This window comes from Armigeres subalbatus, chromosome 2 (assembly GCF_024139115.2).
Source record: "Armigeres subalbatus isolate Guangzhou_Male chromosome 2, GZ_Asu_2, whole genome shotgun sequence".
Taxonomy (NCBI): domain Eukaryota; kingdom Metazoa; phylum Arthropoda; class Insecta; order Diptera; family Culicidae; genus Armigeres; species Armigeres subalbatus.
Genome location: NC_085140.1, coordinates 438177502 through 438204517, shown reverse-complemented (window position 1 = coordinate 438204517; position 27016 = coordinate 438177502). Strand labels below are relative to the sequence as shown.

Below are 27016 nucleotides of genomic sequence, written 5' to 3'. Positions count from 1 at the left end.
TGCTCAAGTTACCAGCACTTGTGTGGTATGGGAATCGATAGGTGTAAAGTGACATGACACAGAATTATTCTTGGAAATGTTGTATGTCACCTAAAGGAATTTATTAGTTATGGAACGTTGTGTTCCAGATGAATTCATGGAATTGTTGTATTCCACTTGAGTGAATGTGAAGTAAGCGCATCTGACTTGCGCGTGGGAACATTCTGAAATTGAGCTGCATGTTTGCTCTGTTGGAAAACGACAAGATCTCTAATTTATGATCTTTGAAGATGAAAGGGATATTTAGTATGCTACAAAATCAATCAATTAATCGAATATGTAATTATTACCTTAAACACAAATAATTATATTGTTTGAATAATTATGGAACTTAATATATAACTCCAAATGTATAAGATCAATGTTATTATGTAGGATTGCTTGTTACATGAAATTAAATACAACAACCTTTAACTACAATCGTTAATAGGTGAATTTCATTTGATTACGTTTGATTATCTAATTGTGTAATTCAGCACTGTTGCTTATGTACTACACTGTTCCCTAAGTTGGGATAGATGCATACTCCGACTTGAGTTCGATGCTGTACTTCTCTGTTATCTTCAATGATGACGTCGTCAATTGGATCTGATTTTAGGGCAGTACCTTCAGCTTCGTTGTCTTTTTCTTCCCATTGTTTCATGACGTTGCGATGAGAGAGCAAGTTTGTTAGCGAGTCCCAAAATGAAGCGAGCAGCTGCCATCCGAAACCGTAGATATCATACAGTATCCTTCCATGAATGAGTGTGTCGATGATAAACTTGACGATTCGGCTAACCATGTATATTCCGATGGCTGTTGATGTCACATTCCCGATCCAGGTTGACCATGATATGAACTTGGACCAGTATCTATTAAAAACGTTATGGATTATCTTCTCTGATACCAACGCTTCGAAACTAAATCCTTGAAGATCTGGTTGACGTCCGGATATTAATTTATGAAGTACTGTCGTTGCTATCCTTCGATCGCCTTGCTCATAGATCATGTTTTTCATCTTGTCGAGACTTTCAGCATCATATACTCCACTTTGCATAAGATTCGGAAGGTGGGTATAAGACCAGCTTGTTATAACATCTGTCGTAAGTTTCTGCGGTGGTGTTGACTCTCTTAACCGCTGATCTGTTGTGTACCATCTGCCTCCAATAGTGAACTTGGCTGGAAGTAGTGGTGTACAATCAATTTCTGTCCCTCTCAATTGTAATATGCGCGTAACTGGCGCCATGAACATTGATTTGTTATTATATTTTACCGGTATCTCTTGATAGCAGTCTTCTTTACTTTCGTATGTTACGAAAACCGGTTTACACTCTAGGATGTAGAGTACTTCTGCTGCTACGATCGCCGTATAACCAGAACGTTTTACGATGTTCGAAACAAATTCTCTCGGGTTCACTCTGGCCAATGTTAATTTAGTTTCAAGTAATGCCTTGTCTATCTTACACATTTCCGTCATAACTGTAGTGTAGACTTCGTTTAACTTCTGGCCAAGATGACTTTCAACTAGTGTTATTTTAGAATTGAAATATGTGAAGAGATCGAGATTTCGCCCATCACTCGCCTTTCTTGTAAAGGGAGATTTATAGCCAACAGATTCTAAAATGAAGATTCTAGAATGGTCCGTGATATATCCGTCGAATCCGCATAATTGGGTCTTATCCTTGGCTCTTATCGAGAATAAGTTTTTGTCCGATATTAAAGTATAGACAGCCTTTGAGCCCGTTTTATCGTTGTCATTATCAAAGGTTTTGTTGACTGTCCCTTGATAGACGACTTCGAATTCTGTTTCTTCACATTGTCTTCGTAAATCTACTTCCCAAGTCATGTATCCAAATTCGGAGTCTAGGCACCATCCTGTACTGTAGGTGCATACAATCCCATTCCTTAATGTTATCTGGTCGTTTTCAATGTCCGCTGTTGCCGTATAATCGTGCATGCTTATTTCATACTCATAGAACACTAAAGCTCCTTCCCAAGTATAAGCTGCGGTCCTATAAACTCCTCCGTTACATGAACTTCCTCGTAGACTTCCGACTATTAAGGTTTCTCCTCTTGTAGTGCTGTTTCGTTTCAGTTCTCCAATCCTATGTCCTTCAGCTAGCGAGATTGACCCTATGATCTGAGCCAATCTGCAATCTGCAACCATAATGGTTAATGTATATAAATTTACGCTTACGCAATCGTGGTCTTTTAGGTTGACCGTTGTTATTTTCCGTTAAGGTTTTCTTCCCCTTATCATCCGATCTGATGGTGACGTATTTTGTCTTAGCAGTTAGTCCTTCACTGGCCCAAGTGCATGGTGCGATCTGGATTCGCCTTTTTCGCTTCGGTGCTTTCACTCTAACATTTTCGTTGTTTGCTCTCTTCATCGTTGTTATGGTGGCCTTGTTACCCTTCAATGATCCTTCGTTGATCTCGTTGACCTTGGTGGATGCTTCGATGATCTCGTTGACCTTGGTGGATGCTTCGATGATCTCGTTGACCTCGGTGGATGCTTCGTTGAATTCTGTGGCTTCAGCAATAAACCTGGTACCTTTTGTCGCCATTTGAATTATTTCAGCAATGTAACTATTGACTCTTGCTACATTGAGATCAGTGAGGTCCTCAGTTAGCTCGTTGTCTTTTGCCACGATCTTGGAATCCCTTACGGTATTTTTGTTGTTCGCGAATACTTCGTTGTTGACCATGATTGATTCTACCGGTCCTTCAATCGGAAGTTGTTGTTGACGTACTTCTTCCTTCTTATATATGTCTAGAACTGCTACACTTGTCGCTGCTCGAAGATATATTCCCTTTGTGGTTTTTATTTTAAGTGATCGTACTTGTTTGTCCTTACTCGGTAATATCTCAATCACTCGACCCTTTAACCATTCGTTGGCGTCATTATCGTTGTTCACGATTACCACTATGTCGTCAACTTGTATCGGTTCGGTGTTTACGTTCCATTTAGAGCGCTGTGCTATTAGAGGCAAATATTCAGCTTGCCATCTTCTCCAGAAATATTTTCCGAAGTGAACCGCCAATCTCCAGTGCTGTTTCTCGAGATTGATTGTTTTGAATGTAACTGGTGGTGCAAATTGTCCGGCTCTTCCGATTAGAATATGAAATGGTGTTAGCACTTCGTCATCTTCGTTGTCAAGCGGTATGTTAGTTAAAGGTCGTGAATTTAAGTAGAATTCAGCCTGTATCAAGGCTGCTCTTAGCACTTCCACTGATGGTGGTGCGCAGTTTTTGCGTGACTCAAGCATTTCTTTCAAATGATCCTTAACTATACGAATGAGTCTCTCCCACGCTCCTCCGAAGTGTGGAGCTTTCGGTGGGTTAAAGTGCCAAGATAGTTCTAGCTTTACTGCTTGCCCAGAGTTCATTTTTTCGTTTACGTTATTTACTAACTCCCGCAATTCTCTTTCCGCCCCGACAAAATTTGTTCCGTTGTCGCTGTACAAGTGTGACACTTTCCCTCTTCGGTTCTGAAAGTTCATAAAACATAATAAAAATGCGTCTGAAGATAATTTTTCTGCAAGTTCAATGTGAACTGCTCTTGTAGACATACACGTAAATATTGCTCCCCACCGTTTTTCTCTAGATCTATGTACGGTAACTTCTAGAGGACCAAAATAGTCTACGCCCGTGTGTGTAAAGGGATATATAAAGGAATCCGTCCTACATTTCGGCAATGGTGCCATTAGTGGAATTCTAGGTTTTGCCTTCATGTTCATACAGTGTTGACAGCGAGCCTTAACGTATTGAAAGGCTGTGTTTAGTCCAACAATGAAATATTTTTGCTGAATGGCCGCCATTACCGCCTTATCAGCTTGATGATTAAACATCGCATGATACCACCTTATAATCAAATAGGTTATATGATGATTTTTTGGCAATATTATTGGAGTTCTGGAAGCCTTGGGTAGGTTTTCGGCATACTCTAATCTGCTTCGAAAGCGCATCACCCCATGCTCATCCGATTCAGGGTTTAATTTGGAGAGTGGTCCAATGGTTGTTAATTGTCCGTTTCTTTCCAAATCTTTCACCTCATCTGGATAAGCATCTTGTTGAGCCTTTCTATATAATATATTCTCAACTCGTGTTCTATCAGTCATCGTGAAAGCTTTGGTGAAGTTGCTTCTCTTAGTTGCGAATTGAACTATCTTCAGGATCATACATATACGAAATATTAGCTTCCACCAACAAGAAAACTTGGTTTCTTGTATTACGTCCTCTTTCTCATCGTGGAACCCGATGAATCTTTCTTCTTCATTTGTTGTTACTATTTCGGTTTGAGGCCATTTATTCTATGCTTCGTCATAGAATTCCAACGAGATGAAAACGCGGCAGACTAACTGTCACAGGCTCGATTGCCTGACAGCATTTTACTAGCTCAGTTCTTGACTACTAGTGGTGTCTACTTGCGTAGATCACTAGATTTGGAATTTCGGTATGCAGTATTAAAGACGAAAGTCTAGAAGTGCATCGAACACCAGTCAGAGCAGAACTCTGGCCATTCTTTATTGATCGTACGTTTATATAGATTTCACTTAACAATAGATTGATTATATTAAACCGAAAAAACTATAAACGCCTAGGACTGTATTTACAAATATCGAACGAAATGCTTATTCGGCACTTATTCTATGGCCTACTTCTTACGCTCCGCTCGTGCTGGTTCTACTATACGTTTAACGATAAGAAGCGTGTCACTGCTCAACGCATGTCGAGTTGCTTGCGCCGCCGCATCACGTGCTTACAAACATACCGTACATGTTGTTGTTGCTTTTCCACGACCTACCGCAATCGTTCTACTGTCGTTGGGTTGCTCTTTAATTAATTATGTGTATGGTTTTGGATGTAAGGAAAATGCGTATAGCACACTGTGTATATAAGTTCTATATTCCCAAATCGGTTTTCAAGTTTATTGATTATGACCCCCACATTATCGGGGTCTAACAAGAGCGCATTGACTGCACGCAATGCCTCTCCCTTTAAACTCTTTTGGAGCCGTGTTAGATTCTCCAAGTCCGAGAAGTTGCCCTGTTTAGTGGTCTCTAAGAAAATCTTCTTAAATCTGGACCAAGTCTTGTAGTTACCATCAAAATATGGTAACTCTATCATAGACTGTCTAGCAATATTCTTTTCGATAGCCGTTTGCCCATGGATGTTGATGTCGTTAACCTTTCGGATTAGAGCTTCAAAAATTTCTACTTGTGGCTCTATTTTATTTATGCCTTTCAACTGTTGGATCTGATCCTTCAGTGTTTGGATTTCTAATTTTATTTTGGCACATTTGGCACAAGACCAAGGTTCTTCTTTTAACGGTCTATGTTTTAAATTTACGCACATAAGGTGAAACCAGCGACTACAATCGTCGCAGGCCACCATTACATCCTTATCATCCTTACCCTGACATAAGCCACAATGGCCATTCTTGTTAATCTCAAATTGGAAATCCATTCCAACGTTTGTATATAAATTTTCTTTAATTTGACTCACTTGACTCCATTCCTGGTTAACGAATGTCCTCTTGGTTGGAACTTGATGGTCTGACGTGCTCCTTCCTTGTACCGTCCCAGACTAGGCCCTATCGGTCGGGCGGTTAGTCGACAGTATTGATGAGCTGGTCACACCGGTCAGCTGGCCTGCTCCGAGGCGGGAGCTGATCCGATGGTTTAAGGTGCGCCCCCAACTGGCCTTCCGCGGTTCACTTGGCTTACTGCCTACACTTGGCCCAACTGGCCTTCCGCGGTTCACTTGGCTTACTGCCTACACAACTGATTCTTCTGGCGATCAGTACACCGTTGGCGCGAAGCCTACTTGGCCTATTGCCTACACTTGGCCCAACTGGCCTTCCGCGGTTTCTCAGTTAGATTTCGACTAACTGGAAGCTCTTGGCTTACTGCCTACACTTGGCCCAACTGGCCTTCCGCGGTTCACTTGGCTTACTGCCTACACTTGGCCCAACTGGCCTTCCGCGGTTCACTTGGCTTACTGCCTACACAACTGATTCTTCTGGCGATCAGTACACCGTTGGCGCGACGCCTACTTGGCCTATTGCCTACACTTGGCCCAACTGGCCTTCCGCGGTTCACTTGGCTTAATGCCTACACGAGGCACGAAGCCGACACTTGGCACAAAGGCCTGTCACTTGGTTCACGGCTGATTCTTTTAGGTGATCAGCACACCGTTATTCACTTGTTGTTGATTCTTTAGGTGATCAACACACCGTTCTTGTGGCACAAAGGCCTACACTTTTGGCACACAGGCCTACCGCGGTGTCTCAGTTAGATTTCAACTAACTGGAAGCTCTCAATTCCTGACGATGATTCGCCCTCCGAGGTCCTCTCTGGAGCCACCAAAATGTGACGAAGTCGACGCAGTCGTCACTGGAGTTTCGGGTGTAAGAGCTACTTATTTCTCCGTGTGAGGAGACGTTTTTCGCAAATGCACGCCGGCTTGGTGATTCCTCGAAACTACTTGTTTCTCCTGTTAGGGAGAGACCTTTTCGATCCAAGGAACCGGGTTGTGACGACCTCGCTGGATTGTCACTAATTTTCTGGGTGCAGGAGCTACTTCTTTCGATTACTTCTCCGGTTAGGGAGATGTCCTTCGCAAATGCACACCGCGAGGTTACTTTCCCAAGGAACTACTTGTTACTCCTGTTACAGAGCAACTTGTTTCGATCCAAGGAACCAAACCAAAAAGTCCTTTTTGATACTACTTGTTTCTCCTTTACGGAGAGACGTTTTCGAGTCAAGCAGGGAAGTTGAAGACCGGAGTTTCGAAATTCTAATTAAAGAATCAGAAGTAAAACATCGAACTTAATTTTATTTGAAACATTCACAGGGGTAAGGGTCTTACTTCTACATGATACATTAGTGATTTACAATTTAGAAATATTTGGGTCACATTTTTGCTCTCTTTTGGGCATTAGTGATTAATCTACGAATATTTTCTATTTCACTCATTACAACTATTCTTCAATGTGTGGTGATCTTCCACGTTGCGACTAATGTAACTCTTGAATGTGTGGTGATCTACCACTTGTATAATAGTATTGAGCTTATTAACTAACGCCCATCCAGATCTGGTAATTCAAGACAAAATTTTCAAAACGACTTATCTGCTTTTGTAAACAAAAATTCAAACGACGATTTGACGAATCTGATAGCTCTCCCACGCAAACTAACACCATCAACAGGTAGCGGAAACCTTCACCTTCCTGTTGGTGGTGTTGGTTTGCGTGGGAGAGCTGTCAGATTCGTCAATTCGTCGTTTGAATCTTTGTTTACAAAAGCAGATAAGTCGTTTTGAAAATTTTGTCTTGAATTATCCTTAATCGATTCTATTTCGCTTGCTCTTACGGCCAGATCGGGAAGGGCTCACAATTTAAGGCGCGGCTTATCTTCTATGATTGCATAACATTAGCTTCTTAGGATTGAAAAACATTTGTATCGTTCCTGCCAAAGGACTGCATTCTGGCAGGACGAAAGAGAAAGGAAAAATGTTTATTGCCATATGCGCCTACGCGTGGGCGTGTTTATCGCCTAATCTGTGTGCGATATTCGTTCCTAGCTGTCCTTATGTAAATTAGTTATGCCTTTTTCCGCTCTACTTATCACTTACAGTTTCTTAATATGACATCAACATCGGTATGGCTTAGACCAACGCGTTGCAATGCTGGGTGCAACGGCGTGATTGATTTTATGATGAACTAATTTTGTTCGCGCAGCGACACAGTGTTTGCTTTCAGGTCTGAGTGTATACCTTTTCGGCTCTAATTTCTGCGATAGGGATGTAGTGATTTCGCCAGCCCGTTTTGCTGGTCCCTACCCAGTATTAAATAACCGCAGAGCACATCTACATCTTCCTGAAGAGAATGTGACGTGTCCGCTTTCGACAAATGACCTCTCAATTGGTCTTTTATTATCCTCCAGTCGTCGAATGACTGGAGAAACTGTTGGAAACTTTATTAAAAGGTTTTTATTTGTTTTTTAGGTATTGCAGTGAGAAACGTATCCGAATTCCGTATCTAATTATTGATCGCTATTGCCGGATATTTCACAGTGTTGAGGAACCGGGTAATTACCTCCTTCGATTTCCTTGGCGGCTCCCAACACTCAAATTGGTCCGATTCGTTGAATCACAATTTCCTTTGGCTGGCGATTGTTCTTGGGGTTTCATGAAGCTATCCTGCATCGATAGCTTCTGGGGAATAATCCTTCTTGGGCAAATTGCAAACACTCGCGGACTGATTAAAAAACACTTTATTTAAAGGAAATCACAAACTACACATAAACTACATTTATTCTTTACTTAAAGCTAACATAATTTGTTCTTAATTACTACACACGTATACAATTATTATTTGCCATGCGAAGGCCACTACGCGCGCCTGTGGTTCAGTTTGAGGACCGATTCTAACTAAACTAGAAAATGAGACTGGTCATCAGCAGACGAATTGTCACGATCGCCTATGATACGGACGAACAACGATTCTCAGGATTGAAATCTGCTCCTAATTAAAACCACCTAATCTCGCGCAACATACCCACCACTGCAATTCCAGATGGTCGCGCTCTCTTGCGTGCTCCTAGGTAACGATCAGAGCTCTCCTTATACCGCATTGCCTATCGGAGATGTGGATAGATTCGGGTGATTGTTTACCTTGCCTGGTCACTTTCGCTTTCTATCCACACTCTAGTCTTGCTAAACATATAGCTATATTTGACTAGCCGTCTGATGGCTTGCTGGACCGCAGGCAATCCTTTGTTCTGCAGTCAGCAGCATTCGATGTAGGCTCGCAGTTAATTTATCGCACCAGGGTTGTAGTTTTGGGTAATTGAGGCGATACTACTCCACAACATCCTCACCCACCCAGGAATTGATCCAATTTCTGAAATTAAATAGAATATCCTCTTCGACGGGAAAGGGAATGGGAAGGTTGAACTGGAGTCGAAAATTTCTTTAATTGGTTGTTGAGTGTAGAAACGGTAAAACACACAACTTTTCTATAGGGCGTTTGAAAATTCCGGAGGCCGTTTTTAAAGTAACCACCCTTACAATCCCGTCGGTACCAGGATGGACAGCAGTGATACGGCCTAATTTCCATTTCATTGGAGGTTGGTTATCCTCCCGAATTATTACTAGCCCACCAATATCGACCTTAATCGGTGGTTTCCATCGCTTATTTCTCCCTTGGAGCTGACACAAGTATTCACGCCGCCATCTCTTCCAAAAATCTTGGAGCAGCTTCTGCATTAATTGGAAACGATCCAGCCGGTTCAGTTTGACATTTTCCAAATCAGAATCCGGTAAGCTTTGCAGACTGGAACCAATCAAAAAATGCGACGGAGTTAATGGCTCCAGATCGTTGGGATCGTCCGACATTGGCGTCAACGGTCTGGAATTTAAACAACCCTCTACCTGTACGAGCAACGTGGTAAAATCCTCGGGTGATAACGGCGTTTCTCCTACTACTTTCACAAGATGAATCTTGGCGGACCGTACCGCGGCCTCCCATAGGCCTCCAAAGTGAGGAGCACTCGGCGGGTTAAAATGCCATCGTGTCCCTTGTTCCGAGCAGTGTCTTGCCACACCCTCTCGATGTTCCTTCGTTCTTAGTAGCTCCTCCAATTCCTTCAACTTGTTCCGCGCTCCAACGAAGTTTGTGCCATTGTCGGAGTACAAATCTTCGCATTTTCCTCTTCTGGCCGAGAATCGTCGCAGGGCTTGGATGAACCTGTCAGTAGTCAGGTCCGAAACAAGTTCGAGGTGCACCGCCTTGGTACACAAGCAAATGAACACAGCGACATACATTTTTACCACTGGGCGGCGAGGTGCTGGCCGGACAAAAAATGGCCCACAATAATCTACGCCGGTCTGAGAAAACGGTCGGGATACAGTAACACGTGGCGCTGGCAGCTCCCCCATAAACTGCTCGATCGATGATGGTTTCACCCGGAAGCATTTCATGCATCGGTGTACTACGTTTCGAACCACGCTTCTTCCTCCCAGCGGCCAGAAACGTAATCGAACAGTTGCCAATAATAACTGCGGCCCAGCATGCAGTAGTTTTTCGTGGAAATAACGTAAAATCAGCTTGGTAAGCTGATGGCGTGCTGGTAATACCATAGGGTGCTTCGTATCCTCTGGCTCTTTCGAATGCGCAAGTCGCCCTCCTACTCTAATCACCCGATCCTCTGATATGTACGGGTTGAACCAACGCAGTGACGACTTTCTCGGAACAGAGTCTCCTTTAGACAGTGTCCTCCATTCTTCTACGAAACATTCCTGCTGAACTCTCCGGACCAGGTTGACTTCTGCGTCCTTCAGCTCCGCTGTTGTGAGAAACTTCGGTGGATTTCGTTGACCTCGTGGTGTACGCAACAGATTCAGATACCGTAACCAATACGCAGTTCGTCTAACGAGCTCGATGTATGATGAGGAACGTCCTAGGTACCATTCGTTGAATTCCTCGGCTGAAGAATTAATACATGCGACAGCTGTATGTCTCTTCTCTTTGTCCGCTTCAGTTCCGCTTGATAGCTCTGGAGGTTCTGGCCAATTTTCGGGTTGCTTCTCCAGCCATCTCGGTCCACGCCACCAGAAATCGTTGTACGTCATCTCTTGCGGCATGAGGCCTCTCGAAATAAGATCGGCCGGATTTTCTATTCCTGGAACGTGCCTCCATTGTTCTGGATTTGTGAGCGTCTGGATTTTGGACACTCGGTTAGCCACGTACGTGGTCCAGGTTGTCGGTAAGGCCTTGATCCAACGCAAGACACAGGTAGAGTCCGTCCACAATACATCTGCGTGGATATTTTAATGAATCCAGAACCGTTATAAAGAGTTCCGCCGACAAAACAGCGCCGCACAGCTCCAAACGTGGGATAGTTTGGCATTTCAAGGGCGCCACCCGTGATTTCGATGACAGAAGGCACACCTTTATCTTTCCTGCAGTATCCACACTTCTTAGGTAAATGCAGCACCCATATGCCTTCTCGGAGGCATCCGAGAAGCAATGAAGTTCCGTGGAAACTGCCGAGGGAACGATGACATAGCGATCAATCCTGACTTCGTTCAACAGAGGAAGCTGGCCAATTAATTTCCTCCACATCTCACCCACCTTCGAAGGTATGGGCTGGTCCCAGTCCAGCGCACGATCGTCTTTGTCCCTATATTTCCACAGCAACTGCATCACAATTTTAGCAGTTGTGATTGCAGCTCCGAGCAATCCTAAGGGGTCAAATAGCGTAGCTATAACTGAGAGTACCTCTCTTTTACTGTACTGCTGATTTGGTCGCACTGAAGGAATGTTGAAGCTGAATTTCAGCTGATCACTCTTCGGCATCCAGATAAGCCCGAGAGTTTTGATGGACGGATCCGGGTCCAAGTTGATTCCATCCCCCGTTCGAATCGCTAAACTATCTTCAGGAAGTCCCTCCAAGACCTTGGGACTGTTCGATGCCCACTTCCTGAGACTGAAACCGCCTCCCTCCGACATTTCGCTTAGCTGTTTTCGCAACTCACAGGTTTCTTCCACCGTGTCCGCTCCCGTGATAATATCATCCATGTAGGTGTCTTCCCTCACCGCGCGTGACCCGATGGGGTATGCCATTCCTTCATCCATCGCTAGCTGTTTGAGGGTCCTTGTGGCCAAGTACGGCGCCGGTTTGGTACCGTACGTAACGGTCTTGAGCTCATATACGCTGATGTCGTCTTGAGGATCTGAGCGCCACAGGATACACTGTAGAGGCCTATCCTCCGGGTGTACCCAAATCTGCCTGAACATCTTCTCGACGTCAGAAACGAGCATTATTTGCTTGGTACGGCTTCGCATGATTATTGATCTGAGATCATCCTGTATTACCGGACCAGCCAGCAATACGTCGTTGAGCGATACACCGGACGATGTCACGCAAGACGCATCGAACACAACCCTGACCTTGGTAGTAGTGCTGTCCTCTTTGAAAACGGGATGATGCGGTAAGAAACACCGCCGTTTGGTTGTTAAGGTCGCCTCTTCGACCTTTTCCATGTGTCCCATCGACTCGTATTCCTCCATGAAATCGTGGTAGCTTTTGTGAAGAGTGGCATTCCTTGCCAGCCGTCGCTCCGTACCTTGAAGACGCCGAATCGCAATGTCCTTGGATTCGCCCAACCGTTGAATAGCGCCTTCCTCCTTCGGGAGTGTAACCGTATACCTGCCATCGGGATTCCTTTGGACTGTATTTTGGAATAGCTCCTCACATCGCTTTTCCTCCTGTGAGAGTACCTTGACCGAACCAACCTCTTCGCTAGACCAGAACCGGGCAACGAGAGATTCCAGTTTCTCTGTTGTGGAAGCGTTGCAGGTAATGTGCAGATCCTGATTAGAATTGGATAAACCTCCACACACTACCCACCCGAAAACCGATTCGTTCAGCGTCGGCAATTGGTCGCCTAGATTGATTCTTTGACCGGTTTCGAAGAAATCGAAAAATGATTCAATACCGAGTACCAAGTCCACTCTGCTGGACTCGAAGAAAGCAGGATCTGCCTGTTTGGTTCCTGGGGGGATCGACCAACCATCCGTGCGCATTGTAGCAGTTGGCAGATTCACCGTTACGTTGGGAAGAACGAGGAAGTGCATTGCTTGCGAGAAAGGAGAAACTCGCGATCGCACCACCGCTTGTATTTTGTGTTTGACCTTGGTTCCTGCTTGACCGATTCCTCGCACCGATATATCCACCTTTTCTCGTTGGGTCTTCATCCGTTGACTCAGTCGCTCCGTGATGAAGTTGCTCTCCGAGCCTGAATCCAAAAGAGCGCGAGCAGGAAACCTTCCACCTTGGTCATCTTCCACGACGACGACCGCAGTTGCCAGCAAAACTTGCGAAGAATATTGTTGAGCCGCACCAGAAACCGAAATGTCGGTGGCCGTCATATTGACCACCTGAGAGGAACCCGAACCAGAAGCTTCGTTGACTCCGGAGGACTCCTTTGGGATTGAAGGATGGTTGCCCCTAGCAACCGCTGCGACCTTTGCAGAACTATCCTTCTCCGACCTGAAACACACCAAAGTGTGGTGACGACCCTTACAATTCTTGCAATTGAACTTGGACTGGCACTCCTTGGACAAATGACCCACTCGGAAACAATTCCTGCAGAGGAAGTGGGTTTTCAGCAGGGCATCTCTGTCAGCCACCGACATCCGTTGGAACACGCCACATTGATGGAGGTAGTGGCTCTCCTTACATGCCACACATCGTGCTCCTGACGATGACTGCATCGTGCTGTAACTGGCCTTCGCTGTGGACTGCCTCTGCCTCTGAGGTTGTTGCTGCCACGATTGAGCACCCCTAGACTCAGCCGCCTTCGCTGGAAGCGACTCGAGAACACGTATCCTTCGCTGCAGAAACTCCGTCAGATCCTCCAAAGTATCCTGCTCCTTCGTGGAGGAAAACTCCTCCCAACCTCGGCGGGTCACCGGGTCCAAACGATTGGTGAGAAGATTGACTAGCAGGAGATCCTTATACTCCGCTGGTTCGACAACCTGGTCTAGAGTGTGCACAATTCTTTCGAACCCCTCCACTAGAACGTGCAACTCCGAAACCGACTCCTTTGAAAGCGAAGGAAGAGTAAAGAGCGACTGAACCTGCCTTTTCTTAAGCTGCTTACTATTGTTATAGCGCTTAGTAAGCGCATCCCACGCGATCTTATAATTAGCCTGCGTTATCTTTAATGGATCGATTAGAGCCTTTGGTTCCCCCTGAAGACACCCCTTCAAATAATGAAATTTTTCCACCTCCGGTAGATCAGTCCGCCAGTGGATCAAGGAAGTGAATAAGTCACGGAAACTAATCCACTCGTCGATGTCGCCGTTGAATGACTGCAGCTTGATCTGCGGCAGTCGCACATGGTCGAGGACACCATGCACCATCGAGTCGTTAGCACGCGTTGACTGATCCTGCTCCGGTAGACCCTGTAGCTCCTTCCCTTTGTCCGTGAGGGATGACTTCGAGCGGTAGAATCGATCGCTGTAGATAAGACGATCCTTGTTGAAGGTCTCATCATCCTCGTCGTAGTCGTCATGGCATTTGATCTCCACCAACGTCTCGCCGTACTTCTCCCAAAGTTCGCCAATCCTCTCTAAGCGCATGTTGACATCAGTCGCGGTGGTGGCCTCATCGTAACGTTGAACGAACTTCCAAATATCGTCCATGTCAGCTTGAATTTCACCCAGCTTCACGACCAAAGCTTTCAACGATGTCAGCTTACGGGGCGCCATGATGATTGGAGTTACTCGCACACGTAACGGAAAGAGAGATGAATGGTGTAGTGATCCACGTGATTCCAAGCTTCGGCAGGCATATACTCGGTGTATTTACCTGGCACAGTGAAATGCATCACCAATCCACATAAACAAAGCAGGAACACTGGGACTCCAATTGTTGATCGATAATGCCAGACGTCCAACAGCACAGCTTATAAACACGTTAACCGAGGGGGGGGGGGAATAAGGAGCTAATGTAGTATCCAACAAGCCTGGCCACGGCAGGCCATATACTAGTGTATATTACCTTAAAAAACAAGTGGCTGTACCCAAACGATAATCCAACTCGTAGTTTAATAATGTGGCACGATGGTGGTTATTGTTGCTCAACGTCAACGCAAAGTAGGCAGGCAATCAAAGAGGGGAAACAGGGTGTAATATCCAAATTTTATGCTTCGGCAGGGCATATACTGTGTTAACTCACCTGAGCAACAAACAGTGGTGCTAAACCCTAAGCAGAGCAAAATCCCAAATCCAAAATCACAGTTCGCAAAATGCCACCAAGTGCTCTCAGCAAGTCGTCACAAATGATTCGTCGAAGAGGATTTAATTTATTAAAAACGTGCAGTCACTGTCGTCCTGCTTCGGTGACATATACCTTCTATGTGACTCACCTGGACAGATAACTGTTGCCGTGACCTCTTCTGCTCACTTGTAGTTGCTGATGTGGGTGGTTGATTAGTGGTAGATCCAATCTTCCAAAAACGGTCTAAACATGGTCGAGTTGAAGACAGTTCCGATTACTGCGCAGTCGCTTGGGAACCACTAGATCGTCTCTCCGTTAGTAAGGTGATGCTCCATCATGTGAAAATGAGGAAAACACGTCGAAAAATGGCGTTAGAATCTAGAAACTAATGCTTCGGCCGAACATATACTGAACTTGTGTAATTTACCTGGGAGATAAACCATTGCACTGGTTCAGTAGTTCGGCAATTCCGTAGGGGATGAAACTTCGACGCACGGTTTCGACGAATCCTTGGGCCAGTCTAACATTGATGAGTGGATCTCACGTAGTGAAATGCTCCAGATCGACGGGCAATATCTTTCAAACACACTCCAATAGTCATCAATCAAACACCGCGCAGCTCACAGGCAGATTCACATGTGGATTTTGATGAAATTCCAGTTAGTAAAAGGTATGTCGTCCTCGCTCCGGCAGGACATATAAGTTGTTCCAACTCACCAACAAAAGAAATCAATTCGATGAATGTCCAAACCGAGCCAATGTAGTTGGGATAATTCGCAACCTCCACTAATATCCTATGTTGTGTAGCTTCGAAAAGACCAATTGTCCGCGAGTATGATGGCGGGGTGGTAATTGTTCGCGCCCTGGGAATGGCGATTGCCTCCTTTGTGCCTCCTTTAATGATGGCGCGAATTCGAGCGCAGTATGGCTCCAAGCGATCCTGATTGTATCTCCCGTGTTCGAAAATCCTTCCGTGGTCCAGCCGTATCCGGTTCGCAGGACCAAAATGTTGAGGAACCGGGTAATTACCTCCTTCGATTTCCTTGGCGGCTCCCAACACTCAAATTGGTCCGATTCGTTGAATCACAATTTCCTTTGGCTGGCGATTGTTCTTGGGGTTTCATGAAGCTATCCTGCATCGATAGCTTCTGGGGAATAATCCTTCTTGGGCAAATTGCAAACACTCGCGGACTGATTAAAAAACACTTTATTTAAAGGAAATCACAAACTACACATAAACTACATTTATTCTTTACTTAAAGCTAACATAATTTGTTCTTAATTACTACACACGTATACAATTATTATTTGCCATGCGAAGGCCACTACGCGCGCCTGTGGTTCAGTTTGAGGACCGATTCTAACTAAACTAGAAAATGAGACTGGTCATCAGCAGACGAATTGTCACGATCGCCTATGATACGGACGAACAACGATTCTCAGGATTGAAATCTGCTCCTAATTAAAACCACCTAATCTCGCGCAACATACCCACCACTGCAATTCCAGATGGTCGCGCTCTCTTGCGTGCTCCTAGGTAACGATCAGAGCTCTCCTTATACCGCATTGCCTATCGGAGATGTGGATAGATTCGGGTGATTGTTTACCTTGCCTGGTCACTTTCGCTTTCTATCCACACTCTAGTCTTGCTAAACATATAGCTATATTTGACTAGCCGTCTGATGGCTTGCTGGACCGCAGGCAATCCTTTGTTCTGCAGTCAGCAGCATTCGATGTAGGCTCGCAGTTAATTTATCGCACCAGGGTTGTAGTTTTGGGTAATTGAGGCGATACTACTCCACAACACACAGTATGGACATGAATCCGTATCTACATTGTGAAATCCGCAATTATGACAATATTTGTGCCTCGGCCTTTCACAATTTCTTGCATGATGACCTTTCAGGCGACAGTTGAAGCAATAACCGTTTTTCGGGGATTGGTAATCTTGAACGACTACTGGAAGACCACGAATCTTGAGTTCGTATTCAATTTCTGATCGCTCCAGATGGTGGATCATTAAATGTTTGTAGGAAAGTTTAAATTCTACATCCATTGTTGAGAATTTTATCCTTCGTTTGGAGGACGAAAAGATTACTAAAACAGGTAACTGTTTTTTCGTTCCCTCCGGGAGGGGAAATGAAAGTTTCTTATCACTTTTTTAGCTGGGCGCCATTTTATACAATGTTGAGGCTCGAAGTCTTCGTCAAAAAGACCATCATGCCAATTCGTTTTATGTAGTAAATTAATATATTTCTCCAGGAGATCTTTCATATTCATAGTAGAACTAGAACTGCTGCCCGTGTCCCTGACATCATCAGAGCGTCCTTCTGATGATTTGGATTCAGGTGGCACGATTATTCCGTCTTTCATGGGATTAGCCAATTCCTTGCCTTGGCTCTTATGGACCGATACGTTATTCTTATTTTCTTTCTTCCTCTCAGGCTTGTTGCCCTTCTGAGGCTTATTCTCCTTCTTTGATTCATTATCTTTGGGCTTATTCCGATCTCCCTTTTTCGGAAAAGTCCCTTTGCTCTTGACCGTCTCCTGTAGAAACAAAATATCTTCTTGATCTACCATCCTCAAGACTATGATGGTCCTGGTCTACCTCATTATTAACAGTACACCATACTACATCATAAACACCTTTAAAGGGATTAGCAACCCTTACAGGTGTATGAGAATTGGCTCCATATATTGACACATTACTCTGACACTCAGTCGTCTGACTGAACCAGAGTCCATTCTTGGGTAGTGTTTGGTCGCCTCCGGGCGAAAGCTACCGTTCTGGCCAGTCAATTATGACGAATATGGCGGAATCATACTACCGGTAACGATGGTAGTGGTGGCGTGGCCAGTCAATGTTGACGAAGATGGCGGAAGTGTACCACCGGATAACGATGTTCGTGGTGGGATTTGGCCAGTCAATGGTGACGGAGATGGCGGAATCAGACCACCGGGGTGGGGATGGTAATGGTGCTGTTGCCAGTCGACGAGGACTACGATGGCGGAATTGAGCTACCGGGATGACGGTTGGTAGCTGTGTTTTGCCAGTCACTGGTGACAAAGATGGCGGAATTGTTAATGACGGCGTTCGATCGGCGAGGTACGCGATGGTATCCGGGAAATCGGCCTCCGGACACTTCTGTTTAAAATAGAAGAAAGGTCGGAAGAAAAAGGTCCACTTTCCGGACCTAAACACACGAATTAATACCCCGTGACGTCACTAACTAAAGCCTCTTACAATTTGCCACTTTCAGTACAAATAATTACCTTTTTCTTGTTTGTTTGTCTTCAAATTATTTGTTGTTTGTCACTTAGTTTAAGGACAGTAACTTTTGCGTTTTAGCTATAGGAATTAACACATTAGTTTTAGAAATGTTTAACTTTTAGCAAATAACTAACCGTACTAATTTTTGTATTATGCATGTTTACTAAAACTTTTCTATTCCTTTCATTCTACTAACAATAGCTTTAAGACCTAACACAAAAAGAGAACAAACTTAGATTTTAACAATTTCACCACACAAAAGGCTTCACAATTTTACCTTCACAATACTAACACTACACACGCGCGCACTTCTACTCTGTTCAGGGATCACGATCGATAAGAGTGATTGAATCACCTTACCGCGCTTTTATAATAAAAATGCCCACCTGTGAAATGCAGTTGTTGCATCATAAATTGCATTCTTTTTTTTTGTGTCTACAATTTGACCACACACCCTAATGTTCCCCTTAAATATTCCCTTTCCTTTGGTTTTTCTTGAGATTTGTTAAAATTTTATTTAAAACTTGCAAATTCTCCTCAATATTTTCATCCATGAAGTTCAATGAAATAGCATTTGTTTATAACACAAATCACACTTATATTAACATTTACGTCAATTTCGTTTTATGTTTGTACAACATAATAATTATAGTTTTTCAGTTGAATACTCTCACCTTAATAGTACTACTCTTCCCGTAGCTGCAGGAGCAACTGGTACCCTACCAGTATCGAGACCGTTAGTATTAACATACACAGCCACATGTTGTCCTAGGATGCTGGTTCGTTGATGCTCCTTTTTAAAACACATAGGCAATCACTCGCCCTCCTAGATTGCGTTCCTCGGCGTCAAGGTGTGTCATGATTCCTCTGCTTGTAGCCACTATGACACTTCCGGTGATTGTAGGTAGCACTTCTCTCGCGTACTGAAAAATTTCACGTGCTCTAGCTACTTCTCTGTTCACGATTTGCACCTCGTTTATTGTCTTCACGTACAACTTGTATTTATTCTTGTTTTTCCAAATTTTTAAGAATCCTTCAATTTCCAATATTTGTAAAAGTTGCTCTCCGTGGCGGGTTTTTATGATTACCGTTCTCACTTTATTGTTATGTAGGCTGCTTCTCAGTGCCTCGACAATGTTATCTATCTCCGCCATTTGTGTTATCTAAATCACTTTCTTCCCTTTCTTCCCTAATTACACGTCACTTTTGAGAGTTCCACTACACGGTTAGATGACTTTACCCATTAATGGGTACTCTGTTATTGTTGATATTATTCCCACAGTGAAAAATTCACCCATTTTCTTGAAAAAGTGTTATTACCCATTTTAATGGGTAGTGGCACTTTTTAAAGAAAATTGGTGAATTTTTCACGGTGGGAATAATATCAACAATAACATAGTACCCATTAATGGGTAAAGTCATCTAACCGTGTAAGGATCGTGCCTTTTTCATAGCTTTCTTGTTGAGCATTTTTCTCATTTCGTTCGACACGCAAATGATAAAGTTTGTTATGGTAATGGCCAAAACTATCCACAATAGCAAAGTGTTATTATCGAGCTTTGTGGAATGCTCACCTTGCATATTGATGATGTCAATATGACTATCTCCGTTGTGATGCACTGTCGATTTGGATTCTTCAGAGCCCATTTTGCTTGTTCATAAAGACACACTTGTTAGGGCATTAATCACTTAGTTGCACTATTTGTTTCAGTCTCTAGTTTATTGTGCACTTTGTTCTCACTGGTCATACTCAAGTGAGTAATATTCCCTCACTATTTCTCCTGCTGTGTTCACTACAGTAATCTTCGTAGCATAAAACGTTATGCCATCCATTTTGATGATTATATTACACACTACCGTTTATTCGAAAAAAAATGCTTCTGTTCGATTATTCGCACCTTGCTTCTTCTTCGGCTTCTTGTAACGTTGCACTTAGTATCTGTTCCACACTATGTTCGCGATCGTTGCGAACTATTCAGTAACACGATCGTTGACTTTATCACTCCACCGATTTCGCGGTTCGAAAACAGTCCGGTCGCCATGAACCAAGCTTGGTTCCACAATTAATAAAATTTTGACTACCCAAGGCGGATCGAATCTTAACAGCGGAACTAATCTTCCCTAGTGGTGATCGGCACCCGGGCCAATGCACTAGTACCTAAAGGATTTCGGTATGTGGTATCCACAAGAGAGCACATTGAAACCTTGGAGGTTGGTAAAAGATTGGGTCTGTATTTCGGTTCTATTCGGTATTTATAGGCAAAGTCATTTTGGGTTTACAAAACATCTTTTCTTAACATTAATGTAAAGTATGGAAAGACTGAGGCGCCTGGGGAAGTGTTGACAAACATAATTAATATCGACTCAGAATGCTGTAGCTGTAACGCGTCCATTATGTTTATTGTTTTGTTATTCGACGCTCCACTTGCTACGCTCCTTCGGTGATGCGAGGCTCGTCCAACGCATCGATACTTGAAATAAGAACTCAGCAAAACATATCCGCGGTGTGGTGCATTCTTGCATTCACTTTGGGTTTGCGGTGCTGGTTTCCATTTGTCGATCATGCTGTGGCATAGTAACGTATCACGTGAGGTGTAGAGTTTCTGTTGTGTTTTTGGTTTGAAATTTATTGAGGTGGCGAGAGGTATGGTACAATGGTGCCATTCTTATCTAAGAATGGTGTGAGTGTTCGAATTGAGCTCGATTTATCAACTGTTCGCTTCGTGCTCAAATCTATCATTTCATTTGCGAAAGCTTCCCATTGAGTTTTTTGTATAAGCAACATTTCAGCTTCCTCTATATCTTCTGCTGATATGCATAACAATAGTGGCTTGTTTAACATTGGCCTTTAATTTCCTTAAATATTTGAGCGCTCCACATACAGCTCGTTTCAGACGTGTCCAATCTGAACATCATTGTATATTTATCCAATCCAAATCTGGTTTGAAAGTTTGCATTGTTGCGAGAACAGTACGTAATTCCTCCTGATTTAAGTCGTCCGAGGAATCGTGTTTAGTCACGTGTTCCCAATTTTCTTCCCTAAGTGTTATAAATGAAGGACCCTTAATCCATGTTGTTTTTGCATTGCTAATTTTGGTACCTTCGTCTGCAGGATTAGAATCCGATTTTATGTACTTCCATTGAGATTCCAACGTACTCTCCAGTATCTCTCCTATTCGATATTGCACGAATTGCTTGTACTTGCGAGTTTCTGATTTTATCCAACTGTGTGGGCCTGACTGCTCCTTTAAAAGGTAGTTTCTCTACCAAAGAGCGCCCTGCACGTTTTGGAGTTCGGTATGCTTTCTCGGTAGTAAAAGAGTCTGTGACGAAGTCGACTTGTCGTCACTGGAGTTTCGGGTGCAAGAGCTACTTATTTCTCCGAGTGAGGAGACGTTTTTCGCAGATGCACGCCGGCTTTGTGATTCCTCGAAACTACTTGTTTCTCCTGTTAGGGAGAGACCTTTTCGATCCAAGGAATCGGGTTGTGACGACCTCGCTGGACTGTCACGGATTTTCTGGGTGCAGGAGCTACTTCTTTCTCCGGTTAGGGAGATGTCCTTCGCAAATGCACACCGCGAGGTTACTTTTCCAAGGGACTACTTGTTACTCCTGTTACAGAGCAACTTGTTTCGATCCAAGGAACCAAACCAAATAGTAGTTTGTGCAACTAGTTGCAAAAAGATGATTTTTTCAGCACGAGTTGGACGTTTATCCAACGAGGCTTGCCGAGTTGGATAAATACTACGAGTGCTGAAAAAATCGAGTTTTGCAACGAGTTGCACACGCTATTTTTTGCAATGACAAAAAATGAGCTTTGTTATGATAAATCAGTACCAAAATAGTCAAGACCGATTTACTCCTCATGATAATTCTTGCCAATAAATAATGTTGCTGCAGAGAACAATCAGATTCTATGTTATTGTGCCACATCGCATAGCTTTACAAGCCTTGAAGCGATAGATGAACTCGTCTTTGGAAAATTCTGATGTTATGTCCATCAAACTATTTCATTTATTACGCGACGCACAGAATACACTATCTGAACACTATCCCAAGTTAATTCAGCAAAATGTAGTCATGTAACTACTATTCCGATGTTGGTTTTTCATTATAGCATCGAAATGAGTGCTATAATGGATATTATGCAACCCATTTGAGTTGCATAATGTTCATTAAAGCACCCATTTTGTTGGTAAGGAAAAGTAGGCCGTTTTATCACTCAAAGACGAACTGTAAACCAGGGGTGACATTGTGCATCTCGAATCGAATCACTCGATTCGTAAGTTTTTGGATTCGTTTCGAAAAAATTGCGGCATTATGTATTTCGTTCGACTTCATTCAGTCGCAGTACAAGATTTCGAATAGTGCTGTACTAGTTCAATCGAGTATGTTCTGTCAAACGAAATGTAAACAGAGAGAATAAGAGATAGCTGTCTCCGTGTTTAGTATGCCGCCCGCTGGAGAGACAACCTTCAGCGCATGGCGAATGTGAGTAAACAGAGAGAACAAGAGTAATTTCATCTGCGTGTAGCATGTTGCCTGTTGGAAAGGCATCCTTCAGGACATGAATTGGCAGTTAATTTATAAACAAGCAAATTGTACTCAATGACTATAAAAAGCAATATTATTTATAGAGCAGTTGCAACCGATTTAAACATTATGCCGATACGACATGTTTTGTAAATTGAGATATTGTTATACGGCACAAATTAATAATTTTATGTTTATTTTCGAGTTTATGCCACAGATTGTTTCGTTTCGAGTTTATGCCACAGATCCAATTTTGAGCTTAATAATTTAAAGCTAAAGAAGTATTCGATAATAAATTAATTTGATGCTTCCTGTGTTAAATTTAAATGCACTTGGGTAATCTCATGCGCGTTTTTTTATTTAACTCATTTATTTTTACGTAGATTTTGGAATATATACGTATTTTCCTCATAGATTTTTCACGCGATTTATCGAAATCGTCAAGAAATACGTGAAAACCCGATTTTAGTTGAAGTCGTTTTTACGCGGATTTCGGGATAATTAGAGATTGCATATTGTCTGGAAACTATGAAAGTAGGTCTTCTTATGACATTAAAAACTTTCAGCAAGAAATAACTCTCGAACAACATTCGAAAGCTATAAAGGTGACGAGTGTTTTTCATTCGACTTGAGTCGTTTTTCAGTGTGCTATCGAGTTTCCATAATGCCAAAATATCTCGTTATTCTTGTACCTCCTCGAGCATACTCGAACGATGAGTCGTTTTCGAGATCGAATCGAAACCCGTAATGCCAAACATGTTCGACTCGATAGAATTACGTTCGAATCGAGATGCACAATGCCACCCCAGGTATTATGATCAGGAATTGCAAAAAAGTCCTTTTTGATACTACTTGTTTCTCCTTTACGGAGAGACGTTTTCGAGTCAAGCAGGGAAGTTGAAGACCGGAGTTTCGAATTCTAATTAAAGAATCAGGAGTAAAACATCGAACTTAACTTTATTGAGACATTCACGGGGGTAAGGATCTTACTTCTACATGATATGCTAGTGATTTACAATTTAGGAAATATTTGGGTCACATTTTTGCTCTCTTTTGGGCATTAGTGATTAATCTACAACATATTTTCTATTTCACTCATTATAACTATTTCTCAATGTGTGGTGATCTTCTACGTTGCGCCTAATGTAACTCTTGAATGTGTGATGATCTACCACTTGTATAATAGTATTGAGCTTATTAACTAACGCCCATCCAGATATGGTTATTATCCTTGATCGTTTCCATTTCGCTTCCTCTTGCGGCCAGATCGGCAAGGGCTTACAATTTAAGGCGCGGCTTATCTTCTACGATTGCATAACATTAGTTTCTAGGATTGGGAAACATTTGTATCGTTCCTACTAAAGGACTGCATTCTGGCAGGACGAAAAAGAAAGGAAAAGTGTTTATTGCCACATGCGCCTACGCGTGGGCGTGTTTATTGCCTAATCTGTGTGCGATATTCGTTCCTAGCTGTCCTTATGTAAATTAGTTATACCTTTTTTCCGCTCTACTTATCACTTAGATTTTCTTAATATGACATCAACATCGGTATGGCTTAGACCAACATGTTGCAGTGCTGGGTGCAACAGCGTGATTGCTTTTATGACAGACTAATTTTGTTCGCGCAGCGACATTCCGGAGCCCGTAAATCGCTAGGTTTACTCAAATTTGCTTGTTAATCCGCGGAAATAAATTTGGGTAGAATGGAGCGTTAGGCTTATCCGAATTTTCTTGGACAATTTCCACTCCGTGGGGTAATGGATTTTCCTCCTTGTTGTGTGTTTCAGTTCTTTTCATAGCATTTCTATGAGAAAGAAAATTCGTTAAAGAGTCCCAGAATGACGCAAGTAGTTGCCATCCCAAACCGTATATGTCATATAATATGCGCCCGTGCATAATCGTGTCAATCGTGAATTTAATTATTCTTCCGATCATGTATATACCAATGAAAGTAGAAGTTACATTACCCAACCAGGTTGACCATGAGAGTAACTTGGACCAGTATTTCTCAAAAACATTTTCAATCATTCGGTCCGATATCAAAGCTTCGAAATGGAATCCTTGAAAATCTGGTCGCTCTCCAACCAAAATTTTGTGTAAAACATTGGATGCTGCTCTTTTGTCACCCTGTTCATAAATCATGTTCCTCATTTTGATCACGCTTTCTGCGTCATAAACGCCGCTTTGTATTAGGTTCGGCAGGTGAGTGTAAGTCCACGTGGTTATTAAATCGGTAGTTAGCTTTAACGGCGACGTGGTTTCTCTTATCCGTCCGTCGGTGGTGTACCATCTTCCACCTATTTGAAATTTGGCCGGAAGAAGAGGCGTACAATCAATCTGTGTACCTCTATTTTGCAGAACATGGCTTACTGGTGCTATAAACATTGAAAGATTGTTATATGTTACAGGTACTTCCTGATAACAATTCTCATCTGACCTGGGGGTAACGTAAACTGGTTTGCATTCCAATACGTGTAAAACTTCTCCTGCTTCTCCTGATCGTTTTATGATACTGGTTACAAATTCTGTAGGGTTGAGGCGCGCCAGTGTTAATTTGGTTTCCATTAATGTTTTTATCTACTTTACACATTTCGGTCATAACCGTGTTGTAAAGTTCCGACATACTTTTCCCAATATAGTTTTCTACTAGGGTTATTTTAGAATTGAAATATGTAAATAGATCAAAATTTCTACCCGTTGTAGATTGCCCACATATTTTTGTTTTTTTCTCTAGTTCTTATAGAAAACAGATGTGTGTCTGAAATAGTGCTATAGACGGCGTTAGAGATTTTGTTATGTTTATTATTTTTCTCGTTTTGGGTTCTGTAAAATTTGGGGCTCCTCTCAAAGTCCAAATTTCAACTCGTTCGCTTGCGAAGGATGAGCTTGCGACTTTGTTATGGTGGTGGCCTGGTCGGAACTCAATCTAAACCCTTGCGTTGCGCTCAGACCAATCAGGATAGTTTCCTATTACCGGACAGTGGAGGCGAACAATGGTTTAGGGTGCTTTTCCTCAAATAAATTACCGCTCGCCAATAATGACACGCCGCAAAGCGGGTATTCTACAAACCGGGAAATGGTAATATATTCGTACCCAACCTTTCCTTTGTCTTCAGACCAATAAGGCTAGTCTCCTAGTACTTGACAGTGGAAGACGCGGGAGAAACCCTAAATACTTGCACTGTCGAAATAACACGCCGCTCAGCGGGTAGTCTACAATCCAGAGTGCAAGTGTTTAACTGGAAGATCAAGTTTAGACTTCAAGACAACAGACGCGATCGAGGTTCCAAACACAAGTCTCTTTCTGTATTCAAGGTACAGGGTATTTATTTATACAATTTTTTGGTTGATTATTCTAACTTACATCTATTGATAAATAAGATTCCGTCACGTCCTGGGAAAGTTTTATTACCGGCCCTCTTAATGGATTTCAGACATCTTTCCATTGGTCCCTATCTACGAAACCTATCGAAATTCTAAGCATAGAACTTTCCTACAGAGCCCGGTCCTACGACGATTATCGCATTAATTTTCGACTTTTCTTTTAGTAATTAAAAAAAACGCTTCTACATTGAACGAGACGGATCAATTGTACATTCCTTTATTGCTATCCCTTTGTTCGTTCAGTCTCTTACGCTGCACAATTGCATCCATGCCCTTTCACTCGAACGATCGAGCGATCGTGCACCGTGCGTACGTTTTACGACTTTTCTCGCTTATCTATGTTCGCCGCCCCGGACGATGCGTCGTTCGCATATGGTGCGCGATAGGAGTCAAACCTGCTGTCGGTCGTATGCATTTCGTTTTTCCCTACTCTCTGTGGTGCGGCGACTGACGACGGGATTTGTTCAACGATTTGATTGAAATGCAAATTACAAATAACACTGTCGCGTTTTTTACAGAATCCGAGCTTAAGTCATGAGCTAAATCCAGGTATATTGCACGGGTAGTCATACACGTGAATAACACTCCCCATCTCTTTTCCGTTCGGCGTCCTATTGAAACAGTATAAGGTCCGAAATAATCCACTCCGGTAAAGGTGCATGGTTTGTGATAAGGCTGCATGCGACATTGCGGAAGTGCTGCCATTTTCGGTACCTGAGGTTGCGCTCTTTTATTCTTACAGTATTGGCAATTAGATATAATAGATTTCATCATTTTTCTCAAATGATAACGTGATACCTTTGGGTTACTTCGGTTATCACTGTTCCGGTCTTCTGATGCTTGAACTTTTCGTGGTAGTGTTTTATAATTAATCTCGTGATATGATGTCTCTTAGGAAGAATGCATGGATACCTTGTCTCATAAGGACTACATTGTGCATCCTTAAAACGTGTTTCTGATCTCATTATGCCATCTGGGCACATTATAGGAGTGAGGTTACGTAGGTGACTTGTTC

The 27016-nt window shown here is 43.0% G+C and overlaps 3 protein-coding genes and 1 long non-coding RNA gene across 4 annotated transcripts in view; 1 reads left to right on the top strand and 3 right to left on the bottom strand.

Annotated features, from left to right (window-relative positions):
- LOC134213634 (zinc finger protein 182-like) overlaps positions 1-27016 on the top strand; it is a 123846-nt gene that overhangs the window by 15970 nt on the left and 80860 nt on the right. The window lies entirely within an intron of this gene.
- On the bottom strand, positions 8884-10656 carry LOC134210388 (uncharacterized). Its single transcript, XM_062686439.1, has 2 exons — positions 9094-10656; positions 8884-8979 (listed from the first exon to the last, which is right to left on the bottom strand). The coding sequence occupies exons 1-2, from the start codon at positions 10654-10656 to the stop codon at positions 8884-8886; spliced, it is 1659 nt and encodes a 552-aa protein (XP_062542423.1).
- LOC134210387 (uncharacterized) lies at positions 10763-14302 on the bottom strand. Its single transcript, XM_062686437.1, has one exon. It carries the CDS (start codon positions 14300-14302, stop codon positions 10763-10765), a length of 3540 nt encoding a protein of 1179 aa, XP_062542421.1.
- Positions 17483-18408, bottom strand: LOC134218046 (uncharacterized). The gene is made up of 3 exons (XR_009981232.1): positions 18219-18408; positions 18087-18162; positions 17483-18007 (listed from the first exon to the last, which is right to left on the bottom strand). It is a non-coding gene; the product is annotated as an uncharacterized LOC134218046 (long non-coding RNA).